Here is a 13,279-nt window from a genome sequence, read left to right on the forward strand (position 1 = left end):
TTTAAAGTACTATGGCAGTTGTTATGAACCACAAGCAAAATTCAAGTTCGGAGAAAGAGAAGGCTTTGTAGGTTACCTTTTCTTCTTAGTGTTCACACATTACATTAAGCCTGATTACAATATTCAGATTCATTAAAACTAGATTTTCATATCCGGAAGAGGAGGCACAACAGGTTGCTTTCCATAGCATCTTTGCCCATATTCTCTGTGTTTTGGGCTAAAGCCAAGATATTGTTCATGTTGGCATAATATAAGTCTAGAATTCAAGGGATTATATTTGGACCTCATGTTTCTTTACAGTTCTTGTGTATTACAGAAAAAATTTTGCATACCTGAGATTCGGAATGTAAACGCAGTTACGAACCAGAAGTTTGACGAAATGGGTTAAAAGTAAAACCAGGCTGCTGAATATATATACAAAGCCAATATTCACACAACACAGATAAGATAAAGATCAAAATTACATGAAAGTTTTTTTATCAATCAATCTAGAGAACGGGATCTGATGTGCACTTCCTAAGCAACCAAATCAAGCGTTTTTCACCTTTGAGAGACAAGAACACCTCCCTTGCAATGGGTTTGTTGAACAGATCAAGCGCAGCAAAATAGACTTGCTCATCAACACCTTGCATCTTATCCAATTCTGCAATACAATTAGCTATGGTGTATCTAGCATTATGTTGCTGTGTAGCAGCTGTCCTCAGCTTTGATGCAGCTGCCATCTCCAATATAGCTCCTGCAATAGCATCATCAATACCCTTGCGCCCTCTTTTACGGATGCCAGTAGTGCTAGGTGTACTAGGTTGAATTGTTTCTTGATCATTGACGGCGTCATTTGCTTCCTCAGAATCTGATGAGGACACTTCTTGCTCCAGTGGACGAGATTTTGGATCCCCACCCTCATGTTCAGCTGGATGGTCATGTTTCCCGTTTGTTGGTGGTTCTGAAAATATAGTGCACAGCTCTTTATAAATTGGGCAGCCACTGACTTTTAAAGTCTCGGCATCAGGATGTTCCTGCTTAAAGAAGAATCCTACATATCAGGTAGGTTTAGAATTGTGTTGTACAAGCAACATATATGACGAGGAACATACCTTGACATATTCAGCCCACACTTCATCACTGGCTACAATAGCTCCTGTGGATTCATCCCAACTGAAGTCACTTCGATCAAGAAGTGAAGTAACTGTAACATAGATCCTCCTCAAAACTGCGCCTCGGTTCTTCAGTTGTTCCTTGTCCCATTTCAGACCTGTTCTCTTATGGAACTCATCACACATATACTTCCATGCTTTCTTGCCAAAATTATGATTTTTTCTGTTCCCTTTGTGTACTTGATCCACCATTAAGTTTACAAGTATTTCAGTAAGATGTGTTGTCCACCTAGCCCTTGACTGTTGCTGCTGATGTTGAAGCGTTAGTCCCCGTGTCCGAGTAGGACGGTTTGCCATCTGAAATCACAAAACATGATTCAAACTAGAAGGCAGGTATAAAGCCCAAACAACTAATGCCAAAGAATGAATATTGCCCTACATTTTATAATTTTGTCAACTTTACATAGACAAAAAAGCAACAAATGAGTTGACTAACAAGCTCAAAGAAGTCAAAATTATCATGTTCTGAAGTCTGAACTGACTTAAATGAACCACCTTTTTATGACCAGGGGATGGTTGCACGGATTCTGATGGCAACCCATTTCTTCTTATAACCCCACTTCTATTCAAGAAGTCATTTCAGAACATTCCCATTACAATTTTTACATCAAAATGCAGACCCACTTGGGATAATCATGCATCTGCTTGACTTTGAGTACGGGTGACAAACAACATGCAAAATACAATACAACCTCAATTGATAAAACTTCTACAATTAAGACAATAGTTTTCGCTGATGCAATTTTCACCAAATAAAAAACATATTAACTGAAAAATTAAGTACAAAAATAATTTGAAATGATTCATATTTCAAAATTAAAAGATTGAAAGTGTTAAAATAAGCTGAACCAAGAATAAACCCTAAAGAAGTGGAGAGAGAGAGGTACCTTTGAAGAAGCCCCAACTCTCCGTTGAGGAATGAACTGCTGCTATATTATTAAGGAGTCTATATACCCAATGATGATGATGAGGCGGAGGAGGAGAAAGTAGAGGGAGAGTCTGAAGACAAAAAAAATCCGAAGAATCGCCGATTTCCTCCGAGTTTAAGAACTGCGTTTTTCCGGCGAACAATTTCGTGCTCCCAAACAAGACTCTCTCTCAGTTCCAAAAAAATTAAAAAAGTTAAAAATTTCTCGCTTTGCCTTCGTATGTTCAGGAGAGGAGTAATTTTGCTATAAGTCGGAATTAGATGTTAAAGACTTTTTTTTGTTGGCTTTTGTCTTTTTAGCCAAGATTTTTCTGTGTTAATTTTTTCTGTGATCATATTTATTTTTTAGTCATCTTGAATAAGGGTAAATAAAAATTTATTAAATTACCATTGACGTTACATAGAGTCCATAGTAATTTCAAGTTTCAACAATAAAGAGAATTAGGAGATAAAATTTATAATTTCAAGTTTTGACATTGACTTTACAGTCCATAGTTATATTTTAATTTATATTTTCTTACACCAGATCATATTATTTTGTCGGAGATAAAATTTGCATTTTTATTATTTCTCAAGTATATTTGTAAGTTTCATTTGTTATTCTGATCACAAGAAATTTCTCAAGAGAATCAAAAAACAAAAAAAATACAATTCTCAAAATAGTGGTTTTTATAAGCACTTAATCAGCTCCTAAGAAGACTAGAGCTAGCTCTTTATATGACAAAACTTCCACTAGTGACTACAAACAACTCGGATTTCCAAATCTGGCATTGACCACAAAAGGTTGTACAACTTTCGTTCGGTACCAGATTTTTTTTTAACATTACCCCAAAAAAAAAAAAAAAAAATTAATGATTACTTTCTAGGAACTAGTTTACAGGAACAAGCCAATCTAAACTAAGTTTTGCTTCTCAAGTACTCCCTATGTCTTACCATTCTTCTATTTCATCATCAGAAATTTCGGTTTCTTGACCGTCAAAACTTATCGTTTCAACATTGTCTTCTTCCTTGTAGCCTTGCAGTGTCCTAAATCCAAGCCATTTCAACACAGGTGTGTACTCAGTAGCAATAACTGTCAAATCGGATGCACACATTCCACTATAAGCGCCAAATCTCCGTTTTACCATCTCCTTCTGCAATGGCACATAAAAAAGAAACGTCACAAACAGCGGAGAGTAAGTACTATGGTGGTTCAAGCCATTAAAGTGACTGACATGAATATTATACATAACCACATCAATCATCTATAAAGACCTAGTACTACCAACCATATAATTTATTTCATTAAGTTCGAATATGACACAGAGCAGCACGCAATCGAAAGTGATGCAATTTAAATTCAAAACCAACCTTGTTACGCAATGATGATTGCTCAACCTGCCAGACCTTTGGCCGGCGAACGGCATGCCACCTGCGTACTTGCAACAATTGGTGATATTATCTGAAATTACATGAGTCGTTGCTCACACATTAGGATTAATTGAAGCATATAGAGAATACCTGGAAGGCAATGGATGAAAATTTCCAAATAGGACACCCCGAGCAGCAACTGAGGCGCCAGCTGATTGTAGAATATTCTCTGCCTCATACTGTCTACTTAGCATTCCACGGAAAGTAGCAAGAAGCAAGTCAGCATCACCTAAATATGAAGCAACTGCCCATGCATCATCTATGGCCTCCTCACTCAGAAAATCTAGAACTGCAAGAAAATTGTGTGGAAGAGTTAGAAATCAGCAGCAGTCTTATGACAGAAAACAGCAGCATCAATATGCTACCATTTTGCTCTGTGTCTCACATGTGTATGCATGTGTGCATGCACTTTGCATCCATGTATGACAAAGAGTAATTGTGATTACATTCAGGAAGTCACAATTTATAGGTAAAAAAGGTCACCATTTTCATGTAGAAAGTCGGCAACAGGCCTAGCTTGTCCATGTGCTTGGCATAGAATCTTTTCTGGAGCATCCATTTTTAGTGGTAGTCTAGACAATCCTTCCCGCACATGAAATGCATCTCCGTCTACAAAACAAGAACATGAGCACAGATGTGAACATCAGAAGTGAAATTAAACCCTCAGGTGGGTATCCACACTTGAACGATTGTATATATGTGTGTATGTATAATACATATATATAAGGGATTAAGTTGTTCCCAACTTTCGAGCAATATATTCTTGAGAATTTAAATGGGGAAAAACATTTAACAATATGCATGCACCAAAAAACTGACTAAAATAAAAGGTCAAAGCTGCATGCTACTTTCATCAGAACATACCCAATGCCATGACATTTTCCGTCTCTCTTTTGTTATGCAGAAACTTCCCAAGGGCATGGAATAGAGAAAGTGTATCATCTCTGCCAAACTGGAAGGAAAACCCGTCGTCCAAAGCATTTACTTCATATGGTTTCTCTTTAGCAGATGTGGTAGTAGGACTTGATGAAGACAACAAATGCCTCGGATTTGGTTTCAGAAAGAAAAACTGCAGAGATGTAATTGCATGTCTAATGTCACCTCCACTTGCTTTTGCTATTAGACTGACTTGTTCAGTAGTCACATTACACTGCTCTTCTTTACATATTCTAGAAAGTACTTTCTTGATGGAATTATCTGTTATAGGATTGAAGGAGACCTGACAGTTTCCAAAATCATAATAAAAAGTAAGCATTCAATAATAACCTTAAAAATTTTAAAAAGAAAAAGAAATTGTCCAAGAAAGGTAACCTTACAAGCCCCAACATTTTCAAGAGACAACTGAAGTTCTTCTAAGTATCCAGTGGAGTGATCTGCTGAATCGGCTTTACCATAGTCGGTGATCAATATAGCAGTTGGTATCCGAGTAGATTGCACAAGAAGATGCAAACAGTTTTGAAGTCTTCCAAAAGCAACTCTACCATTTGTCACCGGAAGGTCATCAATTAAGAGTATGATTGATGATTTTGAACCCTCATTAAGGGATGATGGGATCAATCCATACTTCCTTATTCTCTCCACAAAATTTTCAAATTCATCCAACTTTGACATGTAGCGTATTCCTAGTAGCAGATTGGTATATGCCAACAACAGCATAGTCTCCATTAGATCACTTCAAATTCAAATCCTTTACGGAGATTTTATGTATTGTAATTTTGAAGCTTGGTTTTTCCTCTTGCCTTACATTTCAATTTGTTTTCGTTTTATCTTTTATTTTTTGCAAAAATACTGATGGTAAAGTTAGATTTCAATTTGAGAATACTCAACTGCAAAGTCATGAAATTTAAACTCCACTCTATTTAACAAACCCTTGGCTGCATGATTAAGAATTACTCAAAGTACCTGCACTGGAGTTGTATAAATGTTCTTGCCAAACTACAGGAGTTGGTGTGTTCCATTCACACAATGTCGCTCCAAGGTGAGATGCAATCGCATGAATAGTTGCCTACAAGATGAGAAGAAGCAGAACTTTTAGTCAAGTGTTTGATTCTATTAGCAGAGTTCATTCAAGAAGCAAATTTTTAAAAATATAGTAAATAGCCCATCACATAAATTATCTGAAGCAGCAAGTCAATCACTTGAGAAAAATAATATTAATCATGCAGGTCATAAGCCCATTAATCAAATTCTTGGGGAAGTTTTGTTTTAAACTTAAATGTTGGAAAGGATGACACAAGAAATCTTTTGCATATTTTGAAGAATGGAAATCCATGAAACTAACAAAGCAACTGAACAAAAGATCTCAAGAATAAATACATGAATGAAACTATGACACATACGGATTTTCCAACACCAGCTTGCCCAGTGATGACAAGGACATGATTACTAGATGAACCCTGTACATTATGAGAGAAAAAAAAAATTGAGATCCACAATAATGAATTGCAAGTAAAACAGAAAAGAACAGAAATTGTGAAAAATGAATCAAGAACAGGAAGAAAAAAAATCACATAAAAAGAAATAAAACTCCATAGTTGTAATCAATATTGGAAAAGTAATCAAAGATGTCTACCAATTAAAGGAATCATTTTCCAAGTAAAATTGGACTTGCTGATAGTCTTTTGAAGGAAAGGATCAATGAAAAATATAATAACCTTTGAACTTGTTAATCTTTCTTCAAACCACAACTTAACTTCTTCCACCTGCAATTACAAAGACAAAGATGGAATAAGAAATAGGATCAATCTGGTAATCAGATATTCATTATTTACAAAACAAAGCCAATAAAGTCAACCTTCTTCTTGTGAACAGCGAGCTCCTCAAAAGAACGGGGTTTGTATTTATCGACCCATAACTCCTTCACGTTGCTTCTTCCAGAACCTGATTCATACTTCCACAATTATTATAGGTATTACCCACTTCAAGAATTAGTAATATTAGCTGTGGCCAATTTTATTGTATTAGTTGTAATTGTAACCATAATAGCACAGGATAAAATACCAACAGAAATCAACATTTGTCAGAGCCACAGAGATTACAGAGGCAAATGGAAGCAATGAAACCAGTGTTGAGTGTAAACAAAAAGGAAACCAGCACATGAAGAACAATAACTATAGTTACATCAATGGCGTACCATCAGATACCTTGAACCCACTAAACACTTCGTCAAAATCTTCACAGAACAGCTTGACCTGCATAAAAAACCATGTCGCTTAAATTGCATAAAACTTATCTCTACAGTGGTGGGCTGCATATTCGATTAAGTATATAGATACTAAACAACCAAGAAATTTACAAATTACCTCATCCCAATTACTTGGTACTGTGCCCAAGCTAGCGCGAGAACTCGAAACACGAGCCCTTTTGGATCGTCTAGGGTTTGTGCGCGGAACCGTAGAGGTCAATTTGGTCGGTGTATATCTCCGATTGGCGCTCGATGAAAGATCTCTATCTTCTTCGTCCGATGACAAGACCACCACAGTGTTCCTCTTCCCCATCACAAAGACAACAAAAAACTCAATTTCCTAGGGTTTTGTGCAGACGATGATCCCTCCAGCTCGTAGCTCCATAGCTCGAGAAGATGCACAACCCTAAATCGTTGAAGAAAGAAGATTTCGAAGTACTTCGGAGCCTAAACGCTGCGTTTTGAACGTGAAATGAAACAGAGTGAACAAAAATAAAGCTTGAAATGCCAGATTTTGGGTGGAGTGGCACTGGCAGTGAAGAGAGGTTTGGTTTCGCGGGTTCGAAAATTCGCGGGGTTTTGTCACATTTTGTACTGTGAGAATGGCAAGGCGTCGAGGAGAAGCCAATGGGGTAATGCTCCGGTGCATCGACTTTTAGTAGCAAATTCGTAAGTCTACGCTCGGAGCCGTTAGATTCATCGATTGGATATTTATAATCGTAGTGGGCCTGTGAGGTTTTCGGACTCTTTGTCTCATCGTAGTGGGCCGATTGACTCGGCAGAAGTAAAAGGTTGGTCTTTTTCTAAGCCCAACTCCAAAATACTAGCCTCAATTTAGTTATTTTCTAAAACCTCCCTTTGCCACGTCGACTTTGGAGTTGTAAATGTCTTACATAAAAATGGAGTCCACTTCATCTAAAGATTGATCTTTATTTTTGCCACGTTAACATTTAATAGAGTTACTAACACTCTTACTAACAAAGGGTTTTATTTATATATTTTATGTGACTTCATGTATTGTTTTGCAAGATTTTAAAGTTTGGGTATGAATTTGATATTTCTCCCAAAGTTTAGGGGGTTTTATATTGTTAACCCTAAAAATAAAATAAAAATTATCAAAGAGGTCCAACCTAATGAAAAAGGGCTTTAACTTGCTGACTAGAGATTTCAAATTCGAATCCCCACATCATCATAGACTCATAGTTGTGTGTTTGTGAAAAATCTCCTCTCATATAATTTAGTTATAATTTAAACTATCGCTTATACTTAAAAAAAAATTGAAAAATAAAAAACAAACAAACTTATGGTTTCATTTTGTATCATCCAAAATGTTATGTGATAAAAAGGGTGATGCAATGCAATGGTCCAAATTCTTTTTTATTTTTTTATTTTTTTATTTTTTTATTTTTTTATTGATGACACATTTTTTAGTAGTGACACATGCTTCTCATTTTGTTTGTGAGTGGCACATGTTTCTCATTTAGATATTGTATCAGGTTTTAACTCTTTGATGATTTCACATTCTAAATTTGATCAAAGTTGTTTTGATCGACACACATCAAATTACGTCACAAAAGAGAAAATTATATCAAATGAAAAGCAAAAGGTTTTTTTTTTAATTATATATATACAGTATTGATCTCTTAGACCACAGGAGTCCAAGAGATTGTGGTCACTCACCATTGAATATTAATTCAATGGTTCAAAAAAATTTCTTAAAAGAAGTGTAAGAGTGAGTGAACCGTTGAATTTACATCCAACGGTAAGTGACTATAAATTTCTTGAACCTCTGTAGTCCAAAAGATCAGAAATATATATATATATATATACAGTCCTGATCTCTTGGACCCTTGTAGTCCAAGAGATTTATGGTCACCCACCTTTGGATGTAAATTCAACGGTTGACTTGAATCGGATAATAATCATTTATGTTATATTGCATTTATATATATCATTTTGAACCATTGGATTAATATCCAATGGTGGGTGACCACAATCTCTTGGACTCCTGTGGTCCAAGAGATCGGGACTGTATAATTATAATTATAATTAAAGATATATATATATATAGTCCTGATCTCTTGGACCCCTGTAGTCCAAGAGATTTATGGTCACTCACCGTTGGATGTAAATTCAACGATTTGACTTGAATCGGTAATAATCATTTATGTCATATTGCATTTATATATATCATTTTGAACCATTTTATTAATATCCAAGGTGGGAACACAATTCTTTGGACTTTTCAAAAAAAGGATCAGATATATATATATATATATATATATATATATAAGAAGAGAGCAAATACACTGTATGAGCCAACTGATGTAATCTACAATTGTGCAAAAATACCATTTTTAAAATGATCAAAGTTGTTTTTATCACGAAATTTTTTAATTTCTCACGATAAGTAGTGTCCATATTGCGAACTCCTCGAATCGGACCTACTGGTCGGTCCATCTCGTGGTGCCCTCCAATCAATCTCTCCCTCCCACTCACCTACCCCGCCACAATACATCTTCTTCCTTCTTCAGCATAACACAATGCCCCACTTCTTTATCACACCAGAACCAGACGCAAAATCACCACCCTCTCCTCTATCTCCACCCAACCCAAACCCCCACCCGAGTCCATGGCTTCCACGGCCAGCCCATTCTCTATATCCATCTCTTCCAAGCCGACCCTGAAAGCTTCTGTCTTCACGCCCAACAACTCGGCCGAGCTATCTCTTCGGGTTCAGAGCTCTAAAGCCGCTTCTCTGCGGTCTTCCTTCGTTTCGCAGAGCTCCGTTGAGTTGACTCGGCGCGGGAACTCGGCGTTGAGAGCGAGTCGAGTGAGATCGACGTCGAGGATTATGGCGAGTTCGGCGCAGGTGGTTGATCAACCGCCAAGTAAAACGGGTCCTGTGGCTCCCACCATTGTGGACGTCGATTTGGGTAATCGGAGCTACCCAATTTACATCGGATCCGGACTTCTCGATGAACCCGAACTTCTTCAGAGGTTTCGATTCTTAGCTTGCTCTTAAAAGTTTTAAATGCTCATAATTTAACATCTTGTAGGTCCTGTGTATTAAAATTCTGTTGAAATTGATTATGTGAACTCGTAATGTTTTCAGTTTCTGAGAGAAACGTATAAGAAAATGAAAAATTGAACTTGTCAATTTAAAAAATTGTACTTGGAGTGATTGGATTTAGTAACAGGGCAAGCTAGCAGCTTTCTATGATAGTAAGTTTTCGGAGAAATGCTGGTTCTATCATCTCATAATGCTGACGCTTTAAATTTCCTGAGAGAAATATATACGAAGTGAGAAATTAAGATTTGAACTTTTAATATTTTTACGTGAAGTGATTGGCTTTAGTAAAAGGGTAAGCTTTCGTTTTTCTTTGAAAGTAAGCGTTTTTAATTCTTTTGGTTTCGTGGATACCGGGGTGCTCATAGTTGATTATTAATTTAATATAGGCATGTTCACGGAAAGAAGGTTCTTGTGGTCACTAACAACACAGTTGGGCCATTGTACTTGGATAAAGTTGTTGATGCTTTGACAAGAGATAACCCAAATGTGTCAGTTGAGAGCGTGATTTTACCAGATGGTGAGAAATATAAGAACATGGTAGGTGTCCAAATGCTTGTTTAAAGTTTAGTCTATAAGGTGGTATTTTGGAAGTTGCATTATGAGTAACTGTGTTCTTTGAACTGGTAGGATACTCTTATGAAAGTTTTTGACAAGGCTATTGAGTCAAGACTGGACCGAAGATGTACATTTGTTGCCCTTGGAGGTGGTGTGATTGGTGACATGTGTGGCTTTGCTGCTGCTGCTTTCCTTCGGGGTGTTAATTTCATTCAGATTCCAACAACTGTTATGGCACAGGTCTGTCACTAGCTACTTCTTTCCTTTTTATGAATCATGAACTTATTTATGAATTTCTCATGCATCAAATTTTTATGTTGGTCGACTTGCAGGTTGATTCTTCTGTTGGAGGGAAAACTGGTATAAACCACCCTCTTGGGAAGAACTTGATTGGTGCTTTTTACCAACCCCAATGTGTGCTTATAGACACAGACACACTAAACACGTTGCCAGAGAGGGAACTGGCATCAGGGTTTGCTGAGGTCATCAAGTACGGGCTGATTAGGGATGCAGAATTCTTTGAATGGCAGGAGAGGAATATTCAGGCTTTAATGTCCAGGTATAAAATTCACACTAAGGAACACTGAAAAGTTTCCAGACCCGGTACCGTGTTGCATATTTCTCATCATTTGTGGTCTATTTGACATGAAAAATGTCACAGCCTCACAGGACATGAAACCAAGAGAATATTTTGTCAGAGCTAGTGCTCGTGACTTTAAGCCTTTAACAATATGTATAGTCTAGCCATTTTTTCTTTTCTAGTCTGTTGAAGCTTCATGACTAATTGTTCTTGCAAAGGATGCATTTTAGATTAGTTATGTTGATGAGTATAGTTGGTGCATTGCAGGGATCCAGGGGCATTGGCTTATGCTATAAAGCGCTCATGTGAAAACAAGGCTGAGGTTGTGTCCTTGGATGAGAAGGAAAGTGGACTGAGGGCTACACTGAATTTGGGTCATACATTTGGCCATGTGAGTTTTGGCTTTGAACACTTGATTGTCCAGTCTAATTTCTTTTTATTTTGTGAAAGTTTTGCGAGCATTTGTATTAGTATGTGATCTTCTTCTTTTGTTATATTTTGGAATACTCTGCTAGATGGTCCATCTAATTAAAATCTTTTGCATGTTCTGCCATGTCTATTCAGGCAATAGAAACTGGGGTCGGCTATGGGCAGTGGCTCCATGGGGAAGCTGTTGCAGCTGGCACGGTAATCAACCTCTACTTTTTCATTTCTTGGTTCCCTCACAAAAGCATTCCTCAATGTTCAAAGAGCTTGTGTGATATATTTAGGTTATGGCTGTTGACATGTCATACCGCCTTGGTTGGATCGATGAATCACTTGTGAAGCGAGCTAACAACATTATCAAGCAGTTCAAGTTACCTGTTGCCCCTCCTGAATCCGTGACGGTGGAGATGTTCAGATCTGTAATGGCGGTAAGAGGATGAGGCTGTAAGATTACTGAAAGAGCTGAATAACTTCTTTGCTTATTTCTTAATGTGTCTGTCTTCTTTTGGTATGGCAGGTTGATAAGAAGGTAGCTGATGGGTTACTAAGGCTCATCCTTCTGAAAGGTCCTTTGGGCAATTGTGTTTTCACAGGTGATTACGATAGAAAGGCCCTGGACGAAACACTCAACGCATTTTGCAAGTCCTGAATCGTCGTCGTGTAGTTGATGTTGTACCAAATGCGTGCACGTTCTGAACCTGCATTTTGTATTTTAGATGGCCCCAGGCTTCCCTTTAATTTATTGGCAAGAGCCTTTGGCGAGTTGTAATCCTATAAATTGTTGCATTTACAATATATTCAATTCTGGGAAATCATGTTGTTTTAACACTTAGGGCATGTTTGGTATGCCTCACTGGACTGGACTATGTTAAATAGCACTTGAAACCCATGTTTGGCAAAGGAAGGGATTAACTTAAATGAGACTATATTGTCCAACAGTTAAAAAAAAGGGGGACTCGTGTGTCTAATATAGAGAGCCTGAAATTGGGATCGCAAAATAGCGAGCGTGTTATTTTGAACACGCAAGTCCGATGGATTTCCTTGGCTTGAATCAAAACCACACCACCATAGACGGAATCGACTATGGCAGAACCCAAAGCCTAGTGCTACCCCCAAATTTCTTCTCCCATAACCACCACCTTCAAGCCACGCACACAAACCCGTCACCGAGAATCCCAAGCCACCCACATATTCATCTCCTAAGAAGCATGGATCTTGTAAAAATAACTGAATCTTGATGCAAAAATTGTCCTTTCATAAAATTGATAGTTGGCCTTACAGTCGGATCGTCTAGATTCGATCTTTTGGTAATGAAGCTCATGGCACGTCCAGGATATGCACCCATCAATGTCTCTCCCAATCCTTAACTATCTGTGTTTCCATGAAGAAACAATGATGATGAGATTGTATTGATTTAAAACCCAGTATATCTAACTGAGAGAGAGAAAAGAGAGGGAGGGAGAGAGAGAGAGAGAGAGAGAGAGAGAGAGATAGAGAGAGCGGCGCTCACGAGGAAGAAGAAGATATGTTTGGGTGACGACGTCGTTTCCTAATATTTTTTTCATAGATCTGTTTATGGGTTTAGGTCTTAAGCAATAGTATTAAAATGGGCTTTGGGTAATGATATGTTTAGGTGAAAAAAGCTATAAATGCCTAAAAATATTAAGAATAAAAAAAAGAAAGCACAAAATGCTACAATATATTTATAATTTTCATATTTAATTTTTTAAAAAGTTATATATAGTTTTATATGTATCTATTTTTAGGTTAAAATTTCTAATTAAAATTAATTATTTTATTTTTTAGTCCGACACAACACCAAACATAGGTCTCCTGCATTGCCTCATGAATGTTCCTGAAGACATAGGTTAGAGAAAGATGGAAACCGACTGGAAAATGTTTCGGAGTATTTCATGGTAGTACTAATGTGCTGAATATAAGTCAAAATGATGTGCAGGAAAGTGTCAAA

The 13,279-nt window shown here is 37.2% G+C and overlaps 3 protein-coding genes across 4 annotated transcripts; 1 reads left to right on the forward strand and 2 right to left on the reverse strand.

Annotated features, from left to right (window-relative positions):
• Positions 1 to 384: 384 nt before the first annotated feature.
• On the reverse strand, positions 385 to 2,357 carry LOC117634877 (L10-interacting MYB domain-containing protein-like). Its single transcript, XM_034369151.1, has 3 exons — positions 2,042 to 2,357; positions 1,095 to 1,451; positions 385 to 1,016 (listed from the first exon to the last, which is right to left on the reverse strand). Exons 2-3 carry the CDS (start codon positions 1,449 to 1,451, stop codon positions 489 to 491), a joined length of 885 nt encoding a protein of 294 aa, XP_034225042.1. The 5' UTR covers positions 2,042 to 2,357; the 3' UTR covers positions 385 to 488.
• A 367-nt stretch (positions 2,358 to 2,724) lies between these two features.
• LOC117634875 (cell cycle checkpoint protein RAD17) lies at positions 2,725 to 7,278 on the reverse strand. Of its 2 annotated transcripts, XM_034369147.1 has the most exons (12): positions 6,795 to 7,278; positions 6,626 to 6,683; positions 6,287 to 6,372; positions 6,147 to 6,194; positions 5,832 to 5,888; positions 5,395 to 5,497; positions 4,804 to 5,114; positions 4,357 to 4,711; positions 3,976 to 4,101; positions 3,583 to 3,781; positions 3,433 to 3,493; positions 2,725 to 3,215 (listed from the first exon to the last, which is right to left on the reverse strand). In XM_034369147.1, the coding sequence occupies exons 1-12, from the start codon at positions 6,987 to 6,989 to the stop codon at positions 3,012 to 3,014; spliced, it is 1,803 nt and encodes a 600-aa protein (XP_034225038.1). In that variant the 5' UTR covers positions 6,990 to 7,278; the 3' UTR covers positions 2,725 to 3,011. The 2 variants fall into 2 exon arrangements, with proteins under 2 accessions (XP_034225038.1, XP_034225040.1); XM_034369149.1 differs by lacking the exon at positions 5,832 to 5,888.
• Positions 7,279 to 9,149: 1,871 nt separating this feature from the next.
• On the forward strand, positions 9,150 to 12,142 carry LOC117634876 (3-dehydroquinate synthase, chloroplastic). The gene is made up of 8 exons (XM_034369150.1): positions 9,150 to 9,676; positions 10,136 to 10,286; positions 10,377 to 10,544; positions 10,637 to 10,863; positions 11,152 to 11,275; positions 11,449 to 11,511; positions 11,595 to 11,738; positions 11,828 to 12,142. The coding sequence occupies exons 1-8, from the start codon at positions 9,309 to 9,311 to the stop codon at positions 11,957 to 11,959; spliced, it is 1,377 nt and encodes a 458-aa protein (XP_034225041.1). The 5' UTR covers positions 9,150 to 9,308; the 3' UTR covers positions 11,960 to 12,142.
• Positions 12,143 to 13,279: the final 1,137 nt, after the last annotated feature.

This window comes from Prunus dulcis, chromosome 7 (assembly GCF_902201215.1).
Source record: "Prunus dulcis chromosome 7, ALMONDv2, whole genome shotgun sequence".
In the NCBI taxonomy this organism is placed as follows: domain Eukaryota; kingdom Viridiplantae; phylum Streptophyta; class Magnoliopsida; order Rosales; family Rosaceae; genus Prunus; species Prunus dulcis.